Source organism: Archocentrus centrarchus, chromosome 21, assembly GCF_007364275.1.
Source record: "Archocentrus centrarchus isolate MPI-CPG fArcCen1 chromosome 21, fArcCen1, whole genome shotgun sequence".
In the NCBI taxonomy this organism is placed as follows: domain Eukaryota; kingdom Metazoa; phylum Chordata; class Actinopteri; order Cichliformes; family Cichlidae; genus Archocentrus; species Archocentrus centrarchus.
Genome location: NC_044366.1, coordinates 27150919 through 27176106, shown reverse-complemented (window position 1 = coordinate 27176106; position 25188 = coordinate 27150919). Strand labels below are relative to the sequence as shown.

At 43.0% G+C, this 25188-nt stretch overlaps 1 protein-coding gene across 1 annotated transcript; it reads right to left on the bottom strand.

Moving 5' to 3' along the window:
* Positions 1-14062: 14062 nt before the first annotated feature.
* On the bottom strand, positions 14063-19128 carry eaf2 (ELL associated factor 2). Its single transcript, XM_030758511.1, has 6 exons — positions 18949-19128; positions 18434-18528; positions 17863-17999; positions 17548-17717; positions 16476-16703; positions 14063-14460 (listed from the first exon to the last, which is right to left on the bottom strand). Exons 1-6 carry the CDS (start codon positions 19049-19051, stop codon positions 14417-14419), a joined length of 777 nt encoding a protein of 258 aa, XP_030614371.1. The 5' UTR covers positions 19052-19128; the 3' UTR covers positions 14063-14416.
* Between the last annotated feature and the right edge of the window lie 6060 nt (positions 19129-25188).

The following is a 25188-nucleotide window of genomic DNA, read 5'->3' as shown; positions in this document are numbered from 1 at the left end:
CCTGTGGTCGCAGAATATGATGGGTCGCAGAATTTGGTGTAACACCGGTTTGGCAGTGGGTCAGTAATGGTGTGGGGTGGCATTTCTTTGGAGGGCCGAACAGCCCTCCATGTGCTTGCCAGAGGTAGCATGACTGCCATTAGGTACCGAGATGAGATCCTCAGACCCCTTGTGAGACCATATGCTGTGCGGTTGGCCCTGGGTTCCTCCTAATGCAGGACAATGTTAGACCTCATGTGGCTGGAGTGTGTCAGCAGTTCCTGCAAGATGAAGGCATTGAAACTATAGACTGGTCCCCAGACCTGAATCTGATTGAGCACATCTGGGACATCATGTCTCGCTCCATCCACCAACGTCACGTTGCACCACAGACTGTCCAGGAGTTGGCGGATGCTTTAGTCCAGGTCTGGGAGGAGATCCCTCAGGAGACCATCCGTCACCTCATCAGGAGCATGCCCAGGCATTGTAGGGAGGTCATACACAATACTGAGCCTCATTTTGACTTGTTTTAAGGACATTACATCAAAGTTGGATCAGCCTGTAGTGTGTTTTTCCACTTTAATTTTGTGTGTGACTCCAAATCCAGGCCTCCATTGGTTAATAAATTTGATTTCCATTGATGATTTTTGTGTGATTTTGTTGTCAGCACATTCAACTTTGTACAGAACAAAGTGTTCAATGAGAATATTTCATTCATTCAGATCTAGGATGTGTTATTTGAGTGATCCCTTTATTTTTTTGAGCTGTGTGTGTGTGTGTGTGTGTGTGTGTGTGTGTGTGTGTGTGTGTGTGTGTGTTTGTATATACATACATACATACATACACTTCATAATATAATTCATCATAATATTTGGTTTATTTCCTAATTTGATTACAGTGTTCGATGACCAGAGTTGCTGTGCAATGTGTGCGGCCTACAAGCCCCCAGTTTCGGGACTTCAAATGACAGACTGGGTGAGAGTATGAGTTGTCAATGTGAAAATCTGAAGCATGCTGTAAATCTATGTACTGATAAAGTTGTAAATAACATATGCCAAGCAAGTAAACACCCTACTATGTGACAGGAGAGGAGTATTTACTGTATTACTATACCACTAAACATATACGTTTTCTGTTATATTTTAACAGATCCAGTGTGACAGTTGTGACAAATGGTTCCATGCCCTGTGCCTAGACATCAAGAGCAAACAATATGAAAAGGCAAAGAGAGGCAGCTGGAAATGTCTGTTGTGCACCTAATGAAAAAATCTTTCTACCCTGTTCAATGTAGTTCAAAAGAGAGAATTTAAAATTATATGTAGAAAATAAAACTGTACTTCGTTTCAATAGCATTAAGGCTGTGCCTCATCTGTCTAGTGTATCAGAATAATTTCACATGGATTTTGAGTTTGTGGGTCACATGACCTGGAAGCTATTGAAGAAAAATCACAATTTTTGAATAAAGAAAATCCTAAAAAATGTAAAAAGGCTTAAAATGGAAAGACAATGAGTGTGCCTCATCTGTCTAGTGTAGCAGAATAATGTCACACAGATTTTGAGTCAGTGGGTCACATGACCTGGAAGCTATTGAAGAAAAATCTCAATTTTTGGATAAAAAAAAAAATCCTAAAAAATATAAAAAGGCTTAAAATGGGATAAAAATTTGTGTACCTTACCGATGTAATTTATTGGCATGATTTGATATTAGTTTCGTCACAGGTGGGTAACAAGATAAGTTATTTATTTATTTTTGTTTCTATTGATAGTCCCTAAGTGAACCTCCGCGCGAGAGAACAGGGAGCGGCAGAGAGCAGCTGGCCGAAATCTGAGTCCCTGAATCGGATCAACTGTGAGCTAGATGCTGCTAACTCTGCGGAGCTTGAATATCCAATATCCAACTTGAAACTAACTTCACCGCGGTTTGCAACGATTGGTGGAACAGGTGTTGTGCCAAAAAGTGAGTAGTATATAATGGTGGCAATCATGATTTATGACTGACAGGTGGGGGTCAAAGGTCATGCGCGTACATGAGCGTCCTCGTGCGCGTGCGTGTGATCGAATGATTTATGATTATCAGCTGCATGTGTATCAGTGGAGGAGGAGTGTCTGGAAAAGGGCAAACCCATCCACACTGTTTGGGGCTATGCTTAAATAAACTCTTTAACAGGTGTTATCTAAGCATCAAAGGCTGTAATTCTCCACGCAATTATACCATCTGTTTTTTTTAACTATAAGACAATGCACACTTCAGCTGACTGGCATAAAAGCAGACCATCACCTGTTGAAACCCTGCTGGATTCGTGTTTCCCACACTCTCTCTGTCATGGCAGGCCGCCGTGCAGGCAGGAAGGAGGACCCCAAATAGCAGACTCGGGACAGGTGTAATTCACTCACTCGCTTTATTTACCCCAATCTGACAGACATTAACATGAGCTCTCCCTGGCATACACTTAACGGAGAGACGTGAAACTAACTAGACTTGACTTGAGCAAACAGACGTACATGCAGGACAGCAGAGAACAACCATCAATGACGCGACAAAGAACAAAGCAAACCCAGGGGCTTAAATACATACAGAAGGCAATGGTGGGTAACAAGAAACAGCTGGGGAACACAGGGCACAGGTGAACAGAATCTACCTAATCAACAAGGGACGACAACTAGACAGGACACACAGGGAGTACTAAACTATCAAACTAAAACAGGAAGTAAACAAAGACATAATGCAGACTAAGCACAAACCCATAACCAACTGAAGACCCACATGAGAGAAACCAAACATACATAATCATAGATAACCAAACATAACCAAAAGAACACAAAGCACTGGGCCACCGGCCCAGGATCATGACAGTACCCCCCCTCAAGGGCCGGCTCCCGACGGCCGCAACGAAAAACAAAACAAAACCCCAACCACGGCGGGAGGCGGGGGACCAGGACGGAGGGCTCGAGACGAAACAAAACAAAAACCCCAACCAGGGCGGGAGGCGGGGGACCAGGACGGAGGGCTCGAGACAAAAAGGCCAAAAGGGCAGCAAAGTCCAAAAAACGAACTAGTACAGAAACAAAAGCGGCAGCACAAGGCTGGAAAAAGAGTCCAAAAACAAAACATGAGTGACCAAACACCCCAAAGACACCATTCAGGGGGCCTGCCAAGGAAACCACAAAAGTGGCAACTCAGTCTTGGGGGCCGCCCGCGCCTCCAGCGGCGGCGGCGTGGACGTGGCGTGGCTTGAGGCCGACTGCGCTCCCAGCGGCGGCGGCAGCAACGAAGAGGAGTCACTGGAGGCCGACCGCGCTCCCAGCGGCGGCGGCGAAGAGACGAGACTGGAGGCCGACCGCGCTCCCAGCGGCGGCGGCGAAGAGACGAGACTGGAGGCCGACCGCGCTCCCAGCGGCGGCGGCGGCGGCGGCGAAGAGACGAGACTGGAGGCCGACCGCGCTCCCAGCGGCGGCGGCGGCGGCGAAGAGACGAGACTGGAGGCCGACCGCGCTCCCAGCGGCGGCGGCAAAGAGACGAGACTGGAGGCCGACCGCGCCCCCAGCGGCGGCGACGAGGAGACGAGACTGGAGGCCGACCGCGCTCCCAGCGGCGGCGGCGGCGACGAGGAGACGAGACTGGAGGCCGACCGCGCTCCCAGCGGCGGCGGCGGCGACGAGGAGACGAGACTGGAGGCCGACCGCGCTCCCAGCGGCGGCGGCGACAACGACGACGAAGAGACGAGACTGGAGGCCGACCGCGCTCCCAGCGGCGGCGGCGACGAGGCAGGACAGGAGGCTCGGACAGAGCGGGACCCTCCAGCACGGGCTCGGACAGAGCGGGACCCTCCAGCCGCTCGGACCGAGCGGAACCCCCTGGTGGCTCCGGCGCAGGATCCCCTGGCTCGGAGCGCTCGAACTGAGCGGAGACCCCCATCGGCTCGGACTGAGCGGAACTCCCTGGCTGCATTGCAGGGCGCGCAGCCGTCTCCTCCGACGACTGGGGCTGCTTTGCAGATAGATCGGGTGAGTCAGATGGTGAGGATGAGGGTGACAGGAGAGCTGACTGAGGGCGAGCTAGTGCTACAGGAGCGAACTGCGTGGAAGCAGACTGAGACTGGGAGGTGGCTGGAGCTACAGCAGACTGAGGACGAGGGAGAGCGGCTGGCTGAGAGCTAGGGAAATCAGGCTGCGTGGAAACTGACCGAGAGCTAGGGAAATCAGGCTGCGTGGAAACTGACCGAGAGCTAGGGAAATCAGGCTGCGTGGAAACTGACCGAGAGCTAGGGAAATCAGGCTGCGTGGAAACTGACCGAGAGCTAGGGAAATCAGGCTGCGTGGAAACTGACCGAGAGCTAGGGAAATCAGGCTGCGTGGAAACTGACCGAGAGCTAGGGAAATCAGGCTGCGTGGAAACTGACCGAGAGCTAGGGAAATCTGGCTGCGTGGAAACTGACCGAGAGCTAGGGAAATCAGGCTGCGTGGAAACTGACCGAGAGCTAGGGAAATCTGGCTGCGTGGAAACTGACCGAGAGTGAGGGAGAGCTGACTGAGATGGCTGGGAGTGAGCTGAGGCTGAGGCTGACTGAGACCCTGCTGCTGCAGTTAACGCTGAAAACCGATGCGAAGGCTTGGACCTGGCTGCCCCCACCCGCGGAACAGGAACGGGTGCAGAGGTCAGCCCGTCCGTGGCTGCCCCCACCCGCGGAACAGGAACGGGTGCAGAGGTCAGCCCGTCCGTGGCTGCCTCCCCCCGCGAAACAGGTACGGGTGCAGAGGACAGCCCGTCCGTGGCTGCCCCCACCCGCGGAACAGGAACGGGTGCAGAGGACAGCCCGTCCGTGGCTGCCTCCCCCCGCGAAACAGGTACGGGTGCAGAGGACAGCCCGTCCATGGCTGCCTCCACCCGCGAAACAGGAACGGGTGCAGAGGACAGCCCGTCCATGGCTGCCTCCACCCGCGGAACATCTCTTGCATGGAAATGGGTGTCTGCAGTCTTTTCTGTGGCCAAAGTATCAGAAGTAGTTTTATGGGTCTTTGAAGGAAAAGGGAGTTCAGTCCAACTCAGTATTCGCTCTACATAACTATGAGTTAATGGTGGTAATGAGTCCGTAAGCCAGGGGTATTCTATTATTAGTCCATGAAGTCTGTGTGCTATATCTTTCCCCTGCTTGTCACAGGGTTGCCGAAACCACTGAATGCACAATTCCAAAACATGTTTACAGGAGTCCTGCTTAAATCCCTCACTGGGCTGTTTACACAGTGGTTTACAACAATCAGGTTCCATTATTTTCTTTTTGGGGTGCAAAGAAACAGGCATAGACAAAGAGTCACTCACGGACATGATTAATGGTATATGAAGCGGTGACGGCTGTGTGGAAACCTGAAGCTGTGGTGACTGACTCCGCGGCGATTCTCTCCGACGCTGCCGGGAGCTTGGCCTTCCTCCGTCAGCGGCAGGCAGCGGCGAAGTGGAAGCGCTGGGAGGCCAGGGACCCCTGTGTCCCAGGAACCGGAAAAACGACTCCTCCGGAGTCATTCCGGGCGGCGGCTCCGGCGAAAAGTCTCTTTGCTTCCTCCGGGATCTCGTCCTCCGTGGCTGCGGCATGGAAAACCGCGGCGTCATACCGCACGGCTCCGGGGACGAATCATGCAGCTGCTGCCAGGGATTCCCCTTCCGCCATGGCTGCGGCGCCCGCTGAGGAGGGGAGGGACCAGTGAGCGGAGTGACAGGTGAGCGAGCGGCAGGAGACAAAAAAATTCCGCCAGTGCGGATAACTCGTGGCTTAGGAGGAGGAGGTGAGTGGCGTCGCCGGGGACCGTTCCAAAAAGCAGGTCCCCCCAGCGCCAGGCGAGTGCCACTGTAGGGGTCGGAGTCTGCGGGGTCCATTCGTGGTCGCGTCATTCTGTCATGGCAGGCCGCCGTGCAGGCAGGAAGGAGGACCCCAAATAGCAGACTCGGGACAGGTGTAATTCACTCACTCGCTTTATTTACCCCAATCTGACAGACATTAACATGAGCTCTCCCTGGCATACACTTAACGGAGAGACGTGAAACTAACTAGACTTGACTTGAGCAAACAGACGTACATGCAGGACAGCAGAGAACAACCATCAATGACGCGACAAAGAACAAAGCAAACCCAGGGGCTTAAATACATACAGAAGGCAATGGTGGGTAACAAGAAACAGCTGGGGAACACAGGGCACAGGTGAACAGAATCTACCTAATCAACAAGGGACGACAACTAGACAGGACACACAGGGAGTACTAAACTATCAAACTAAAACAGGAAGTAAACAAAGACATAATGCAGACTAAGCACAAACCCATAACCAACTGAAGACCCACATGAGAGAAACCAAACATACATAATCATAGATAACCAAACATAACCAAAAGAACACAAAGCACTGGGCCACCGGCCCAGGATCATGACACTCTCTCCCACTCTCTCTGATTACAAGATGACTTCATCAAAAGGACAAACCCATCCACACTGTTTGTGATAAACTGTTTAAATAAACTCGTTGTTAAACAGGTGTTAACTGAGCATCAAGGAGGATAATTCTCCACACATGCAATTGTACCATCTGTTTTTTAACTAAAAGACAGGCTGAACTAAAAGCTGACTGACATAGATCAGACCCACTATTGCTTTCACGTTTTTCCGAGCTCGTTAGTGTCTTAAAAAAAAAAGAAAAGTTATGTGGTTATTTTTTAATTTGATTTAACAATCAGGATATAATGATAACCTACACAGGGCAGGACGCAGTACTTTTCCAGAGCGAACAGGTGGTGGTTAAAAAAAGGACTGAGGGGAGGGTTTCAAACAAACAAACAGGACACACACTCAGTCATAAAAAAGGGTTGTGTTTTATAAAGCAAGCATGGCGAGGACCTCATTGTGAAGACGAACGCTGTGCCCTTTTCCGCGTTTTTCCACAGACTCCGGAGCAAACGCTACTCTCTCTGTCTTTTTAAATGGATTCAGGTAAGCATATCCTTTTTACACAAAAGTATGTGAACCAAACTGTATTCTGTATACCATCTCATTTCTTTTTTAAAAAATAATAATAATGGTATGTTTGTGTATTACATGAATGTTGGTTACATAACTAACAATTTTTTCTTTTTTTTTCTGTTTTTCCAGACGTTAAAACTTCAACTGTTACAACTTCACAACCATCACAGATGCTGACCGTTCCTCCTCATCCTCCTGATTCCTCATCTTCTTCTTCACTTTCACCATCTAACCAATTACCTGAAGAGCAACTGACGAAGCACGGCGTCGCGGCTGTTAAGATCGCCACACTGCGCCTTCTGTGTAAGGCCGTGCAGAACTATCATGAAGGGATATGCCACGGATGTCGAGTCAAACACCCTAGCCATGATCAGCACAGCTGTAAGCAGGATATTCCTGATTTCTTTTATGCGCCCCATTACGACGAAGTGATGAAAATATTCAGGACAGATCGACTCATTCCTGCCATTCGACTCTTTTTGTGGTCAAACAGTCTGGACGACGCACGTAAGGATTTCACACAGATTGTGGACGCTCAGGCGTCTGAATTGATGCATGCACTAAACATCATAGATGCAATAGACAGTTTGTATCTGAACTGAGGGAGTCTTTGAGAACTTACCAGCAGACCTTCTCATAGTGGAAAACTATTGGCTAGGCAAACACAGGATGTGTATGTAATACATTCTCTGTATTTTTGGTTTATGGGGTTGAAATAAAAATCAATGTTAAAAACTGTACAGGCTGCTCATTTTTAACTCTGTATTCCTCACGGAAAACACAGTGCAATATATGTTTAAACATCTTTTCATTCATAAAACATCACATACTATGCCCCAAACAAAAACAAACTATGGTTAAAGCAATAGCTGTGTATTTTCCTATCTAAGGTGGGGGGAAAAAAAGAGTTTTTACAGCATTCTTGTATTCAATTTGTTATCACATCTGCATTTTCTTAAAAACACTAACTGACTCTAATTTTCAGGTACAAAGAGGTCGGCACTCATCCATGTACACTTTAACTATTCATTCCCAATTACCAGTGTGTGTGTGTGTGTGTGTGTGTGTGTGTGTGTTACTTTAGTTTCTGTTTTTTTTTTAAATCCACAGTTAAAACTTTTGAATAGTCTGTTTTTTATTCAATAATAATAATAATAAACCCGTCATCACTGTGAAAAGGATCATGGCATTAGTTTCTCATCGTTCAACATTATAAATTTGACTCGATAAAGTCAGAACATAAAGTAAAACATCACAGGTTTAGATTAGTATTACCCCCCCACTCCACTTTGTGATTTGTGAAGCTGGATCTGGTGTACCACGGCCGCTGATGAAAATCCATCACTATCAGTGAACTGTTTTGGCTAGGAGTTGGCATCTGGCTTCAGATTGCCCCCACCCTCTTGCCTCCGTCTGCATCCCCTCCTGACCCTGACCGTACCCACCATATTGCTATCCTGGCTTTAAATGTGCAAATATGTTTCTGCTCTGTCGCAGAGGTTTTTGCAACCTTATACTGTGTATGTGCATATGTATACAAAGTATGAGATGATTTTTTCCTCACTCAACCCTATATGTTTTCACTATTGTTTCTGTCTTTTTAATGGCAGCGCCTCCAGAAGGGGGGGCAGCATGGCCACAGTTCACCTATCTCCCCATGTTTGTTCTGTTTGTCTTCTTGGATGGGTGTTCTGTTAACTGTAATTTCCCCATTGTGGGATCAATAAAGTATCATCCAATAGATGTACGTCCCTAAAAAAGCCCCAAAGTCTCAGTCATGTGAGGCCTAAATTGTTTTTATTCATAAAGAATCAAAAACTTAACATGGAACGTTTGTTTTGATCAAATGTAAGCTCGACAAGAACCCCTGACAGGAGGAGTTGAATAACATCAGGAGCTATTTCCCTAAAACACTAAGGAGTGTAGAAGATCATTTAATCATTAAAGATATGCATTTTTTCACACACTTTAACCACAGCGTGCATTGAATGATACCATAATCTTCTGTATCACCCCTCCTATGATCACTCCCCACTCCTATGTACGATTTAAAATCCACAACTTGATGGTTAAGCCTGTCTTTTGACCTGGATAAATAATCTTAACCTACTTTTTATTTTACCCAAAAGCATCTATACCAGCTTTCAGCACCATAGGGCATATCCTCTAACCGCTTGCCTGCACAAAGAGTCTAAAGTCAGCACAGAAATATGCTGTGGAAACAGCACAACTTAAAATACGTTTGTTTGTTTTTTCTGTATCGTAGCCTGCACACTGGGTTAGCGTCAGAGCAAAGGATCATGGGAGTTCTCATGTCGGTGTTTATGTGTTTAGTTATAGAGTTATCAGCTATGTTTTGCAGATGTTTTATGAAGGGAATCTCTCATTATTATTAGTTTGAGATGTGAATTACACACGTTGTGTGGTATGAGGTTAGCTAGTTAATGGAACACCGTGACTGTGACGGGCGTAGCCGCTAAAGGCGCTACGGCCCCCGTGACTGCTTCAGCGCAGGTACTGTGCTCTGTGCGAATAAAACAGCAGTACCTGCACATGACCAGTAGGATGAGGTCAGGTCAGGAATTAGGTTATAAGCTTGTCTCTGCAGCGTTTGCACAGTGCGAAGGTTTTACAATGTCACAGAAGTACGATCTGATGGAACTGCGCAACTTCCCTGTGGAGACGTGTCAGCTACACGCAGTCGTGCTCGACTTTGTGAAACTTACCGTCAAGTCCGTTCTAAACATGATTATTCAAAAAACACAGAAGAGATATTTGCGCAGGTTGTGAAACCTCACACACTTATGTTATAAATTTTTATTTATTTTATGTCTATGAACATGTATTTTAACTATGTGACGTTTGTATTTCTGTTTTACATGATTATATTCTACTGCTGATTATCTTAGTCTGAACACCCATGAAAATAAGAGATTTTTAATCTCAATGGATCCTTTCCTTGCTAAAATATCATCTTAGTTTGATTTCACTATAGTGGACTTAAGTATTTTTTCATATCACTGTTTGTTGATGCACAAAGTCTGCGACAAGATGTTTTTAAAATAAAAGTTAGTAGTGCTGTACTGGTGAGACACAGCAGCGTTTTTATACACAAATCTGCACACTGTCTCACGCCTAAGTATTGATCAGACACTCGATGGGGTCGTATAGGCATGATCCATGCTACAAAAGACCAAAACTTAATGCAATTATATATTTTTGTGCTTGTGTACTAAAGTGATCGGCTGCCAGAAATTGATTGCGTGCCGCTGGAAGAATCAAGAATGCCTTTATTAGTCCCACAAATGGGGAAATTGCAGTTAACAGAACATCCATCCAAAACAAAAACATAACACAGACAGGGGGGACAGATGTCTGAGGTCATGCAACCGTTTCACAACGGCGCTACCTTTAGCAGAGAGACAGAAAGAGATACATTGGGATAGTTAGGTTCAAAAAATCATCTCATACTGTGTTCATAAAGAACACCTTACGAGGTTCCAAAAAACACCTCAGCAAAAAGCATATTGCACATATAAAGCCGGGATAGCAGTATGGTGGGTAGGGTCAGGGTCAGGAGGGGATGCAGACGGAGACGAGAGGGTGGGGGCATTGTGGAGCCCAGATGCCAGCTCCCAGCCAAACAGTTCGCTGATAGTGATGGAAGTTCATCAGCGGCCTTGGTACACCAGATCCAGCTTCACAAATCACAGAGAGGGCTGAGGGGGATAGCGGCCTTCACACATAGCTCTGGAGAGATATGATTGCCAGCCAAGGCCGGCTAGGGAGCCGAATTCTGATAATGCAGGTGTTGTTTTGGAACAGGCTGCTTGTTTTTTCAACAGCCTTCAGTCTCACTGGGAAACCATTCAATAAATCCAATAATCCAAATTCATTAGTTACCGTCCTCACTGTGCAGAACCGTACCTTATCTCCAGATCGAACCCCTCTCACCTGCTACTCCCCAAGTCTACGGCTCAGGTTCATCAGGCTTTGAGTCTGATGGTATGGATTATCAGAAAGCATAAAAATAAACATTACAGTGATTTATTAGATAAAAGTAAAAATGACATGAAAGCGACATGGCGAGTAATGAATGGTGTTTTGAAAAATAAAACAAAATTTGGTGTTTCACAATATTTTGTTAAGGATGATCATGAAATTTACGAGCAGAATGAAATTGTAAATGAATTTAATAATTATTTTGTGAATGTTAGCCCAAGTCTTGCTGCCAAGATACTAAATGTAAATGACAGTGTGACTGATAAGGTGATGGGTTGTACCAACAGTTTTTTTCTTGTGTTTTCAAAGTGTTCCTTTAATTTTTAATTTTTGTGAGCGGTGTATTTAGTTCAGTTTTGAGTTCTTCGGTTCTTAAAGACCCAAATACGAAGTTTTAATTACAAGTCTTGTCCAAAAATGCACTGAAACATCCACATTAATTGTAATTTACACCTAGACTGGGGGCCTTTCAGTGATACATTTAGCACATCTCCTCTACTTTCCTCTTGTACTCATCATCCAATTATATTCCATTATAGCTTGTGATTAACTTTGTCTTTCTTCTCCTGCCTCATCTCTTTCCCTGCAGGTATGTCTGGTTCTGCAGCTGAATGTTTCTTATCTGCAATTTATGGTCCAACCGACTGACCCGGTGTTTGTTATTTCTCTGAGCGAATCTTTTCTGTCTCCACACTTCCTTTACTCCATGACAGATGTAGATGCTCTCTGATTAAAAAAGGAGTTTTTCCTCCCAAGTGCATGTTAAAAGAAATTTTTGTTCTGTACTGCAGAGGTTTGATTTTTATAGTGTAAAATGCCCCAAGATTATCTGTATTTATTTTTTAACTATTAAGACAGAAAATAACGGAGGGCAAAAAGATGTAGAATTTAGAGTAAAAAAATTGGGTCAGTAAAAATGAACTTTTTGCATGATTTGTGTCAGAGCTTTCCAGTCTGACCAATAATGATATCAATGTAACAAAATGCTACAAGATTATAAATAAAAATGAAGTATTCTTCCACTTAGCTGTCAACAATCAACAACAAGGACTTGCTTTCTTTGAGCAGTAAAAAATATTATTAAAAAAATAAATAAATCAAAGCAGACTTCTTCCAGCTCGTTGAGCCATATCTCCGTCTAACTGAGCAGTGATTCTCTGAGGCAGGATGTGAGATTCATCTGAAGGATTTTTTTCCAATTATTTCCAAGGTAAAGAATGATTTTTGCCCTTTTTCTGGTTTTAAAAAAAAATCTGTGAAAATATATTATGTGATGAGCAGTTTTGGTAAAACTAGCCAGCCAGGTTGACGGACAAGTTTAAAAATACTGATTACCACAAATAAAATTCTGCACCACTGTATTGGAGGTGGAGGCAGAAATCTTAGTGAGAGGAAAGCCTATGTGCAGGACTAAGCCCCATAATTTATTTATTTTTTTTAAAATTTGGGACAAATACCCTTTAAAATAAAAACTAACATTGTTTTAGATGTTTAGTTTGGTGCTGCTGTCATTTTCTACTTCTTTCATTTCCTTCCAAAATTTGCTCTTTGGTTCTATGTCATATTTTGTGCCTTACAACTGAAATGGTCCAGTTTATCAGCAGAGAGACTGCTCTGCAATCTTAAACATTTATTTATGGTGGGGCGTAGACTAAGAAGCAATAGATGTGCTCTTTACCACAGCAGCCATTCCAAAGAAAACAACTTGACAAGTTTTCACATGTGCTCTTTCTTCAATCCAGGGGAAGGAATTCAAGTGAAATTCTTTCCACATACTGGGGATTCCTTACATCATATTTAACTCTGTAACACCAAGTGTATCATGTTTGTTACGTTTTTGAGACTTTGAAATCATCTGACCCCCCCCCCCCACACACACACACACACAATCCCCACTCCACCCCTGAAAAATCGGAATAAATTGCACAAAACAGGGGGAAGGGTCACCAAATACTACACACACATTGGAGTAACATGAATGCAAATTGATGCGAAAGCACAGGAAATCATTAAAATCTTTTATTTTTGTACAAAGGAATTCCTCAAACAATTGTTTGGGGTCATTTATTTGGCTTCAAAGCCATCCCCTCTCTCACTGTACCAGTCAGTAGGGTTGCCAAAAAATTAAATCTAAACCATAAACAGCATCTTCTTGCCTGTTGCGACAGCTCAGCAGTAAAATATGGAGGTCATGAGAAAATAGGAAGCCCTACATTAGAGCAGGCTGAGGGAAACAACAAAAGGCACATGAAGTTCTTTAAGACTCACACTGAGGTGCAGCATCAACTTAGCTGGCTTTTTTTTTTTTGTTTCATTTTTAGCACAGCTCGTATTAGCTTGTACTTCCAGTTGCTTGGTTGTGAAAATATATATAAAATATAAGCAATTCACCATTGGTCGAGTATATTTAGAAATATAAATAATTAGATTCAAGTATCGCAGGTTTAAAGCTACAAAGCATGACTGAGTCGACGTAAGTACTAATGTACTACTTTGCCAGAAATAAGACCCAGCTGTATACTAAATCATGATCTACAAGGTTTTGGGGACATCTTACGTCTTCAGGTTGAACCAATATTCATATTTTAACAATGAATACATGACTAGTGCAATGCAGTGAGCCACAGATAATTAGCACCTGCCGTTTCACTTCTGCTCCGTGAAGCATTTTAGCATCTTTCAGCTCATGGTTTGGATTTTCTGGCCTTTTTCTCAGGAGTTGGAGAAGACCAAAAACAGAGCAAAAAGTAAATACATGAGACTTCTTTGTGTGATTTCCAAAAAAAAAAAAAAAAAAAAAAAAAACAATAAATTAATGTGATGAATGCAACTTTCAAAGTAAAAGGCTCAATATAACTGAAACAGTGTGGCTTTCATTTCTGTTAACAGACATGTCTCCAATTGAGAAAAAAACAAACAAAAACAAAAAAAAAAAAACATATGCAGCTGAGACTAACCTGAAGCCATCAACTTATTATATCTTATCTAAGCACAACTAAAGTTTTTATTGCTTCTACGGTGAAATGAGAAAGCCAAGTTATGGTTTAAGACATGAAGATCCCAGTCACTCTGCCACTCACATTTTCTTGGTCAGTTTAACTACACAGACGCATCCAGTGAGATACATCACAGACAGCACATCATAATTTACAGTTTCTCTCCCATTAATAACATCACAGTTCTCTGAACTAAGGCATCATTAACATACAGTCTTCGCACACAAATATAAAGCCATACATGTGACATAAAATCTGATTGTTGGCAGAGCAGCAACACATATACACATATATATATATATATATATATATATATATATATATATATATTCTATGGATATGTAGAGAAGACACTGACAGGTCTGTGACTGGCTCCTTCACCCCTCACTGAAAATGCTCCTGAGATCTGCAGACAGGAGGATGTCCTCATGTTGTTCAGTCACTTTCACTGCCCGATTCACTCAAATGAAGGTCATTTTCTGCAGCACAGACAGACAGACATAGTTTTACACATGTGTCTTAAGTTAATTCTTTTTAAACAGGGTCTCTTCACTTTTGCATGTACAGCTTTGTTTGTTTCAGCAGATTCCCCAAACTTTCCATTTTAACAGTGGTTTTCAGTCTTAGAGTTGAAGTCACTTCTCTGCAAATTGTCACCAAGTGGCAGAAGGCTTCTGCCTTTGTGACCTCAGAATCTCATCTCTGCTTTTTACAGATGTGGTGCTGTTGGCTTCATCAGCTGGTGGCCTCTAGCTCATAGTGGAGCAGTTCACAGGTACAAGAATTAGCACCTCCAAGACTGGGGCCATGGCTCTCAGCCGGAAAAGGGTGGAGTCCCCACTCTAGGTCAGGGTCAGAGTTGCTTCCTCAAGTGGAGGAGTTTAAGTATCTTGAGGTCACATTGGAGAGATTATGTCTCTCGGCTGGCCTGGGAACGCCCCAGAATTCCCCCAGATAAGCTGGAGGAGCTGACTGTGGAGAGGGAGTTCTGGGTTTCTCTGCTTAGGCTTTTGGAAAGAAGACTTTTGATTAAATATTCGGTCCTGCATGTCTTGTCGTGTGGTTTGTGTGTTAAATGCTTTGCTGTGAACCAAAGTTGTTTTGATGATGAAGTTAAGAAGCGGATCCACCTCATCTCTAAGTTAAGAAGCTCAGTAACACACTTTATTTGAAGCAAAAAAAAAAAAAAATTGTGTATAAAATATAATCTATAAACAAAATGAAGTTAATGTAAAGGGCATGGTTCCTATATAGACTTTTCTCAATTGTGAGGCGAATGAATGAAGCAACTATTAATTTGAGTGATTAATACATCTGACTTATAACCTAACGGATTTACTACCAGCTCAAGTTTTACAAACCAACATCTTAGAATACGTTAGAAGGTTACCTGGGAAACCAGAGCCGGGGCAGTCCACCAAATGCCGACTAACATACCAGGAGGGTGATAAATACACTGCAGCGTTACCTAGCCAGGCAAAGACTGGAATGTCCACTTGCAGCTACAAAGCTATGTGCAACCACTGAACTGGTTGACTGAGTTTAAGAGTTCCTACTGCTTTTATACTGGCTCATATTAAAGAGAACTGACACTCAGAGAACTTGCCCTGTCATATTATGACACAAAACTAATCCTACAGCTCTGTAGAGTACATGAGTCACAAGCGTTCACATTAAAGGCCCTTTCACACCGGATGCGTTGCGTAAAAACAACACGACATTCCGAATCTTTCGGATGCGAACCTGTCGTGTAACCTATATACACACCGGACGCGTTGCGTTTTTGCGACTAAATCCTCCCTATATAACGCACGGTGGGAAAAAAAATGCAGTCGACATCAAGTGATGATGTAATGGTCCTGATGTTTCTAAACAAGAGAAGGAAGAAACAGAGTTTATGGGTTCATCCAACTCATAAGAAAGCAGCACAGGGAGAGTTTCATGGTTTGATCACGGAGCTGAAGCTGCATCACGGATGCTTTCACTCAAATTTCTGGATGTCAGTGGGACAGTTTGAGCTATTGTTGGCAGAGTTGGGATCACATGTGAGGAGGCAGAGGATAATATCAGAGAGCGGACTGTGTCTGAGGTAAAATATTATGATTTTATTGTTCCCACATCACTGTATATTCAGTACATCGGTTCGTGTTTTGAGCTATGACCTCGCATGCTGCTAAATGCAGCACTCTGATTGGTCAGTCCTGTTTGTTCGCTTGCGAAAGTCAGAAAAATCGAACTTGATCCGAAAAAATAAATGCCGCAAATTCGTCCTGTGAAATGACGCGGTCGGTGTGAACGGCTGCATTAAGAACAGGAGAGTCCGAAAAATATTTTTAACGCACGAAACATTCGCACGGAATTTACGCGTCCGGTGTGAAACGGCCTTTATGCTGAAAATTTTTGTGTACAATTTGTCTTTCTAAGGTGGGAAAAAAAGACAAGTTAAAACATAATGGCTCCTACAGACTCAGATCAAACTAAGGGGGTTACTCACTGAGGGTGTTCATGAGTCCTCCTCCACTCTCCTGGTGGTGACTGTAGGTGTCGATGCTGGTGATGATAGGCATGCTCTGGTTGGTTGAGGGTGGCACGGAAGTCCGTTCATCTTCTGAATCACTGCTGCTGGAGCTGTCGTCGCTGCTGGAGGATGACGAGCTGTTAGAGTCTGAGGAACTGTCGCTGCTGCTCATCTGATCCATGACTCGAGCCTCGGCCATCAGTTCTGTACACAGATAAACATCCACAAACAAAAATAATGAGTTAGAATTAACTCAAGTTATGAGGGAGGTCTGCACATTAATATCAGGAAAATAAAATATCCAAATAAAAACATGCTTTAAAAAAAAAAAAAAAAAAAAAATCACAGATCACAGTATGTAAGAGGCCATTGGAATAATGTAAAAAAAAAAAAAAACACCTGGTCGCTTTTCTGAATTCAAGGCAGGTAAGTCACCTTTATCTCCTAAATGTAAAAATAAATACTGCCGGTCTTTTACCCTGCCTTTCGTCCTGCCCCAGACTGCAGAAATATTGGGAATCAGTTTTCCACAAATTGCAGAAAAATTTTAGGAACTGAGCTTGACCAGACGTCTCTTCTTCCAAATTCTTACATACAAAAAACATTTATCTCAAAATTGTTTAACGTTCTTACTGTGCCAGGAAAAATATGCCTCAGCAGCTCTCCAATAAACCAATCACTGGGCGGCACAAGATAATACTGGGGCACATTCCACAGGACTTCACTAAGAGCCACACTAAAACGTTTGCTACATTTTGTAACAAGCTGCCAAGTCTGGATAACAATACAGCCCCATTTCATAACAGTCGTTCTTCAGCAGATATTACAACTATTTTTCCCTAATTTGGAGGCCTGAAATCCTCCATGTCGTTTACGCTCCACTTCAGATAAATACAGAAAAGATGCGTCTTCCTCTGCTGAGCATCGTTGCCATTGTTGCTTGTTTTTGTTCTTTTGTTGAAAAGTAAAACCCAATAAAAATAATAACACACATGTAGAGGCTAATTAGGCAGTCAACACTGAGACACTGAGCCTGACACCATGTTACCTCTCTCAATATCATCCATTGGGGATGCTGGGGAAGTCTTCTCTTTGGGAGGAGAACTCTTGGTGCTGGCTGGGGTCTTGTTACTGTTGCTGTTATTACTCCTCATCTGCTGGCCCAGACGACTGGTCTGTTGCTCCAGGCGAGAATGAATCTTACTGCTACCTTCAGCCCTGAAAATCCACAAGAACAAGCCAACAAAACATGAGCAATTGCATGTGTTTCTTTCAGCTCCCTGTACATAACTGTGCATAACTTAAAGAGTGAATGTAAATAAAATACTAATTTAATTTGTATGCATTCTATTTTTAACCTCACCTTGTCTTTTTCACAGCTATATTGCTGTTGAGCTTTTCCAATCTGTACTCTCCTGTGTCATGGTTTACAATGAGGATGCACTCTTTCATATAAGGCCTCTTGGATCCTTTGAAAACGGTTACCGGAGCACTGGAACCCTAAAAAGCAATACAGAGGGAACACAGGTATGGCTGTATGCTAGATTTCATAGTACTATGTTATCCTAAGTATGACAAATTCTCCAAAATATTCTCTGAAAAAAGATCTGTCTTAAATTTAGTTCACAAAATCAAACTTGAAAATTTGACCAACCACCCACCCAAATTATGTGAAAAAGTCCAAATCTGCTGTGGACTGTAAACTATGTTCAAGTTAGGTTCAAAACATGAGCTCGGGGCAGTACAATTTCCTGTTTGAAGAGGAAGCTTAGTTTATATACATATCAGGTCCATCTAATCACAAATATCTAGGAGAAATTAAAAATGCATCGCAAATAACAGGAGCTCAAGTCTCAGGAGGTTAATGATCCACCCCCTAAATCCACACACACATATTTCTCGCAGTGTAAAGCTCTGGAGCACCAAACACTAACCTCTAAATTAGGTAAAGTAATGGTGACTTGCTCTCCTTTGCCCACTTCGAGCTCTCCTTCACATGACGTATCAATGGATGCTGGTTTGAAGTCATCTGTAGCAATAAAAAAAAGTCAAGAAAATCAAATATTTGTAAAAATATATATACACATATGCCCATATATATATAATATATATATATATATATTCCAATGACACGTTTGATAGTGCTGCGGTGCTCTACAGGCACCACCAGGTGGTAGTATTGTACAGACTTATGCCGGGCTAACATTAGCTAACAAATTGACAGCTCATAGCTTCAAATCTATATCCGAGAGTTAACTTACTTACAAAATTAATGAAATGTCATTTTTACAAGCGTGTCCCACCAGTAAGCCGATATAAACTACTGACGAGGCGGCTAAACTAGCTACACCTCAAACATCTGCTTACGGATTTTCAGCTAATGAGCTAACTAGCATGCTACCGTTAGCCAAACCAAAATGTAGTCAAAACGATTCAAACCCCGACTTACATCGCACTGTGTGATAGGCACTTTTAGGGTGTTTCTCAAACGTCTCTCCCAGTTTCAGCACATGTTCTTGATTGTCAAAGTTAGAGTAAGTTGTCCCATTCATTCTGGGAGTTTCATGAGCTGTAAACTTTGAGTTTCCGGTGCTCTTTTTTATCCGATAACCATGTACAGCCCAACTTCTGCCAGCTCATTGGCACTTTTTAAGTCCCGCCCCTCCATAAGTACTGTGCGTTATGACTGGTCAAGCCGAGTGCTCCCGTTTTCTGATTGGTTCAACGTCTGCCAATCAAGATTTGGACGACAGGGCTGATTCAGTGCAAAAATGGTCACTCAGCCATGAGCAATGGCTTTAGAAATTTGATGATTTCGAAACCTCTGTTGTTTAAATTATTCGCTAACTTTGTCTGTAGTCATTTGTTTTTAAGGAAAAAAATAATATAGTAAATTACCATATAACTTGTTCCAGGGCAAGAAAAACTGTAAACAAGTATGCTAAATAATTGATGGTAATTATTTCAGATTTCAGCTATAAACGTAATTACTAAATTAACTAGAATAGCTGAAACAATGTGCCTGAAAGCCTGGCAATCAGAGACTAATGAACTGTTGCCATAACACTTACTGGCTGCAGTTTCAAGCTCCACGGGCTTCAGGGGCTCTGAGCTCTATGAACCTTGTGGTGGTGAAAATCTCTTTTTCTGTTGGCTAAACTGTTAATGACTCTTAAGCCTTAAATTCCTGCCATGCCTGCACTTTATAAAGGCCATATGCTCTGCTGCCTTCAAACATTAAAGGATCAACATCTAAGACAATTAGAATAATTACACCAGTGTATTTTAACCAACTGGTCAATACAGAGTTTTTGTTATCCGCTTTGACAACATATACATGCAGGTTGGGGGTTGAGTGGCAGGGAATATGAGACAACAACAGAGAGGAAATTAAACCAACAGTGGGAATAAATAGTTACCTCTTCTACAGGGTATTCTTTCGGGGCAATTTTTATCATTTTAATTTATACATTTTCCCATATATTTTTTTTTTTCTCAATGTTGACAGGCTCTGCTGAAGGAAAGCAGTTCAGTTTATCTGTATCTGTATCCCATGTGAAAAGAAACCAGCATGAGTCTGTCTCCATGGATGGAGGTAAACAGCAGCTGTCCTCTGGTGATATCAGTTACTGTGGGGGTTGCCCCTGGTCTGTGGGAGGTAAGGTTTACTGTTTCCAAGCAACTATCCGCAAGTCCACAATAAAGTGACTGAGCTACAATAGAGAGTTGCCGCAGGTTGTAAGCCAGTAGCAGTGGTGAAAGAGATGACAGCAACACTCTGCAAGGTGGGAAATACAAGCTCAACTGAAGCTATGCACTATGGCTACAGGCTCACTGGGTATATACACTCCCCTTCAAAAGTATTGGAACGGTGAGGCCACTCCCTTTATTTTTGCTGTAGACTGAAAACATTTGATGAATATGAGACAATCAACATCTGAGCTTTTATTTCCAGGTATTTACATCTGGACCTGATACACAGTTCAGAAGATAGCAGCTTTTGTCTGAAGCCACTCATTTTTCTTGTGAACAAAAGTATTGGAACATGTGACTGACAGGTGTGTTTTGTTGCCCAGGTGTGTCCTGTTACATTGATTATTCAAACAATAAATAGCGCTGAATGGCTGCACTCAGTTTCAGATGTGGGTCTTGCCTCTGCAGACTGTGCAGTCATAGTTAGAGGAGTAATAAGCAGGAAAACCAGAGAGCTGTCTGTGGGTGACAAACAAGTAACTGTGAAGCTGAGAGAAGATGGAAAATCAGTCAGAGCCACTGCACAAACATTGGCCAAAGCCAGTACAACTGTTTGGAACGTCCTGAAGAAGAAAGTCATCATTGGTGTGCTAAGCAACAGATGTGGAACAGGACCAAGGAAAGCAACAGCAGCTGATGACAGAAACATTAAGTGCTGTGAAGAAAGACCCTAAAACAACTGTTAGTGACATCAGCAACAACCTCCAGAGGGCAGGAGTGAAGGTATCACAATCTACTGTTAGCAGAAGGAGAGGGAAGCCTGGGCTTCTTTGCTTAGGCTCCTGCCCCCCGCGACCCGGCTCCGGATAAGCGGGAGAGAATGGATGGATGGTCCAATACAGGAAAAACAGGAGGGTTCAGACAAAAAGGGCTGTCTCCTGAACTGTGGATCAGATCCAGATGTAAATACCTGGAAATAAAAGCTGAGGTGTTGATTTTTTTTTGTCTCACTGATTTTTTGGGGTCAAACCCAAATGTTTCAGTTTACAGCAAAAATAAAAGGACTGGCCTCACTGATCCAATACTTTTGGAGGGGAGAGTACAATTAAGTGTTCACTTCACATTTTCGGACCTTCACATCATCAACAAAGTTAATTTGGTACTGACAAACCATGAACTGTTCTGAAATCTGAATAAAATCTGATTATATAGAAAATCCACCTTTTGGGAGACTCCTGAAACACATGAAAAACTAAACAGCATCAGGAAGCATTCAGATGTTTTGCTGACTTGTACAACAGAATCGTCCAAGTGTTTTTGTTTTTTTGTTTTGTTTTTTTGTCAAGCCATTTCATGGATCATTAATGCTATAAAATCATTATTCTGTAGAAATGAAAATGGGACACCTGTTTCACTGTTCCCACAGCTCACAGCACATGCAATATTTTTTCTTCCAAGATATTTTTGAAACTGCAAAGGCAGCAATACAGCGTATATGATTATAACTACAGTTTTGCTATATACTCTGCCTGTATCCTTAAGGTAAAATTTACCTTTGAACACAGCTTTTCATGTACACCAATCAAGCATAACATTATGACCTAATACTGTGTTGGTCCCTCATTTACTGCCCAAACAGTCCTGACCCATTGAGGCATGGACTCCAGTAGACCCCTGAAGGTGTGCTGTGGTTTCTGCACCAAGGTGTTAGAAACAGATCCTTTAAGTCCTGTAGTTCATGAGGTAGGCATCCATGGATTGGACTTGTTTGTCCAGCACATCCCACAGATGCTCGATTGGATTGAGATCTGGGGAATTTGGAGGCCTAGTCAACACCTCAAACATGTTGTGCTCCTCAAACCATTCCTGAAGCATTTTTGCTTTGTGGCAAGGTGCATTATCCTGCTGAAAGAGGCCACAGGCATCAGGAAATACTGTTTCCATGAAAGGGTATATATGGTTTGTAACAATGTTTAGGAAGGTGGTACGTGTCAAAGTAACTTCCACATGGATGGCAGGACACAATGGTTCCCAGCAGAACATCGCCCAAAGTGCCACACTGCCTCCGCCAGCTTGCCTTCTTCCCATAGTGCATCTTGGTGCCAGGTGTCCACCAGGTAAGTGACGCACACACACACACACACACACACACACACACACACACACACACACACACACACACACACACACACACGCACACACACACACACACATGGCCATCCACATGGTGTAAAAATTTGATTCATCAGACCAGGACACCTTCTTCTCCTGCTCTGTGGACAGGGGTCAGCAGGGGCACCCTGATTAGTCTGTGGCTATTCAGCCCCATACACAACAAACTGTGATGCTCTGTGCATTCTGACACCTCTCTATCAGAACCAGCATGAGCTTTTTCACCAATATGAGCAACAGTAGCTCGTCACCACACAAGCCAGCCTTTGCTCCCCACTTGCATCAGTCAGCCTTGGCTGCCCATGACTCAGTCACTGGTTCACCGCTGTATCTTCCTTGGATCACTTTTGATAGATTCTGACCGCTGTACACCGGGAACACCCCACAGGAGCTGCAGTTTTGGATGTTCTGACCCAGTCTTCAGCCCTTGTCAAACTCTTTACTCATTTTTCCTGCTTCTAACATCAACTTCTAACATCATCCCTCATATTTCCCACCCACTAACAGGTGACATGATGAGGATATAATCAGTGTTATCGATGTCACCAGACAGTGGTCATATTGTTAAGCTTGACTGGTGTATGCTGATATAGTTTGAAACACAAGTCAGACCTTCACATCATCAACAAAGTTCATAAATTACTGATAAACCACAAACTGTTCTGAAATCAGAATTAAATATGATTATGTAGATAATCCACCTTTTGGGAGACTCCTGAAACATGGAAAAACTAACCAACATCAGGAAGCATTCAGATGTTTTATTATCTATTATATTATATTATTATCTACGGATGACTGCAGTGGGATTGCTTTTTTTCCCCTCTTTCTGTTGTTTGTGTTATAATATATTGCGAGAAAACTTTCGTGCTGCCTTCTTGGCAACATCTTTCTTGATAATATGATTTTGAGCCCAATAAAAGCTTTAAGTGTGTTAGAAAAAGAAAGTCAAATAATAACAGTATGCTCCATAAAAACAAAAATTAAAAAATGCAAATTAGATATACAGTCATGAAACAGAAAGTTTTCACAGGATTCAGTGAAAAACAAAACTACACCCCATTAATCAACAGCTCACAGAGAAATAACCTGAAGTAATTTTTGTCTGTATGACTTTTATCAGTCTCTCGCATTGTTGTGGGCGAATTTTGACCCACTCTTCTTTACAGCATTGCTTCACTTCGTTGAGATTTAAGGGCATTCATTTATGCGCAGCTCTCTTAAGGTCCTGCAACAGCATTTCAGTCAGGTTGAAGTCTGGACTTTGACTGGACCGTTGCAGCACCTTGATTCTTTTCTTTTTCAGCCATTGTGTTGCTGCTGTGTGTGGGATCACTGACCTGCTCCATGACCCAGTTTGGGCCAAGCTTTAGCTGACAGACAGACGGCCTCACATTCGACTCTAGAATACTTTGGTATATAGAGATTTGTGCTGATATGCTATATTTGGTAATCACCAAATGTGGCACTGTGCATTATAGTCAAACATCTCCACTTTGGTCTCATCTATCCAAAGGACATTGTTCCAGAAGTCTTTTTGGTTGCTTCAAATGCAACTTTGCAAACATAAGCAAAGTTGCATTTAAGCCGTGCTGTCATGTTCTTTTTTAGAGAGAAGACGCTTTCTCCTGGCGACCCTTCTGAACATGTCATACTTGTTTTTTCCTAATTGTACTGTCACAAACTTTAACATGTTAACTGAACCCTGTAGAGTCCAAGATGTAGCTCTTGGGTTTTTTTTTTCTCTGTGGAGACATTTTTCACAGGACTGCATAGATTCATGTGAATGTTTAATTTTTCATATGACTGTATAGACAAAACCAGTTTTATGCAAGGAAAGACACATGTGATAAATATATACTGTGACGTAATAACCCCACAGCCAGACTGACATTTTTTGTAGAAGTGTAGGTCAAATTGCAAGTCATTTAGTATGTATATAGATCTATTAGGTCACCGACCTATATAGAGTTCGGCCTGAGTCAGTCGAGTCTTCATATGAATGCAGAAAATGACAGTGCCTGTCTTCTTCACTGTTAACGTTGAAAGATTCATGTGTTTGTACTTTTCTGTCTCAAGTCCATGTCAAGTCTTACGTCTCCTTTTTTGAGATGTCAGTCTGACTTAAGTCTCGAGGCTTCAGCTTCGCCTGTATGTAATAAGTGCATGCTTAAAAGCTTAAGTTTGCTCTTTTGTACTGAGTTGCACTGATATTTCCACAATGCGTCCATCTCATTTACATATATGGAGGGCAAATGTAATGCAGTTCTATGCAGCATAATAAACATCAGCCTTTTGTGCAATTACATTTAATCAGCTTGGATTTGTTTGCATTATTATTATTATTATTATTATTATTATTATTATAAAGTGTTTTATATTTTATAGCAGGGTTTTGACTCTCAGTCTCGGATATGAGCTCTTATCCACACACTGCGCAGATGATTTTTGTTAAATTTGTTAGTCACTCATCGTGCCAGTATATACAGGAGACATATCACACTCAGACTTGACTCAGTCTGCTCACTCCCTGCCTGGGGAGTTGTGACGGGGGGGCTGAGGAGGGGGACAGTGTGGCAGTTTTTCATCTGGGCCAATCAGAGGCAGAGTGGTAACATTGTCCTATGGCTAGTGCTACCTTCACATGCAGTCGGAAATGTTAATTTCACGGAACGGCCCACGAACAAACGGCCAAAAGTGTACTGTTGATCAATACCAGTTGGCTCCAACCAAACTTCACCTGTCACTACAACACATCAGCTGTTACTTATACGCATTAGATATTTTATGATCTTCATTTCTAAGATATCAAAAGTCAATATAT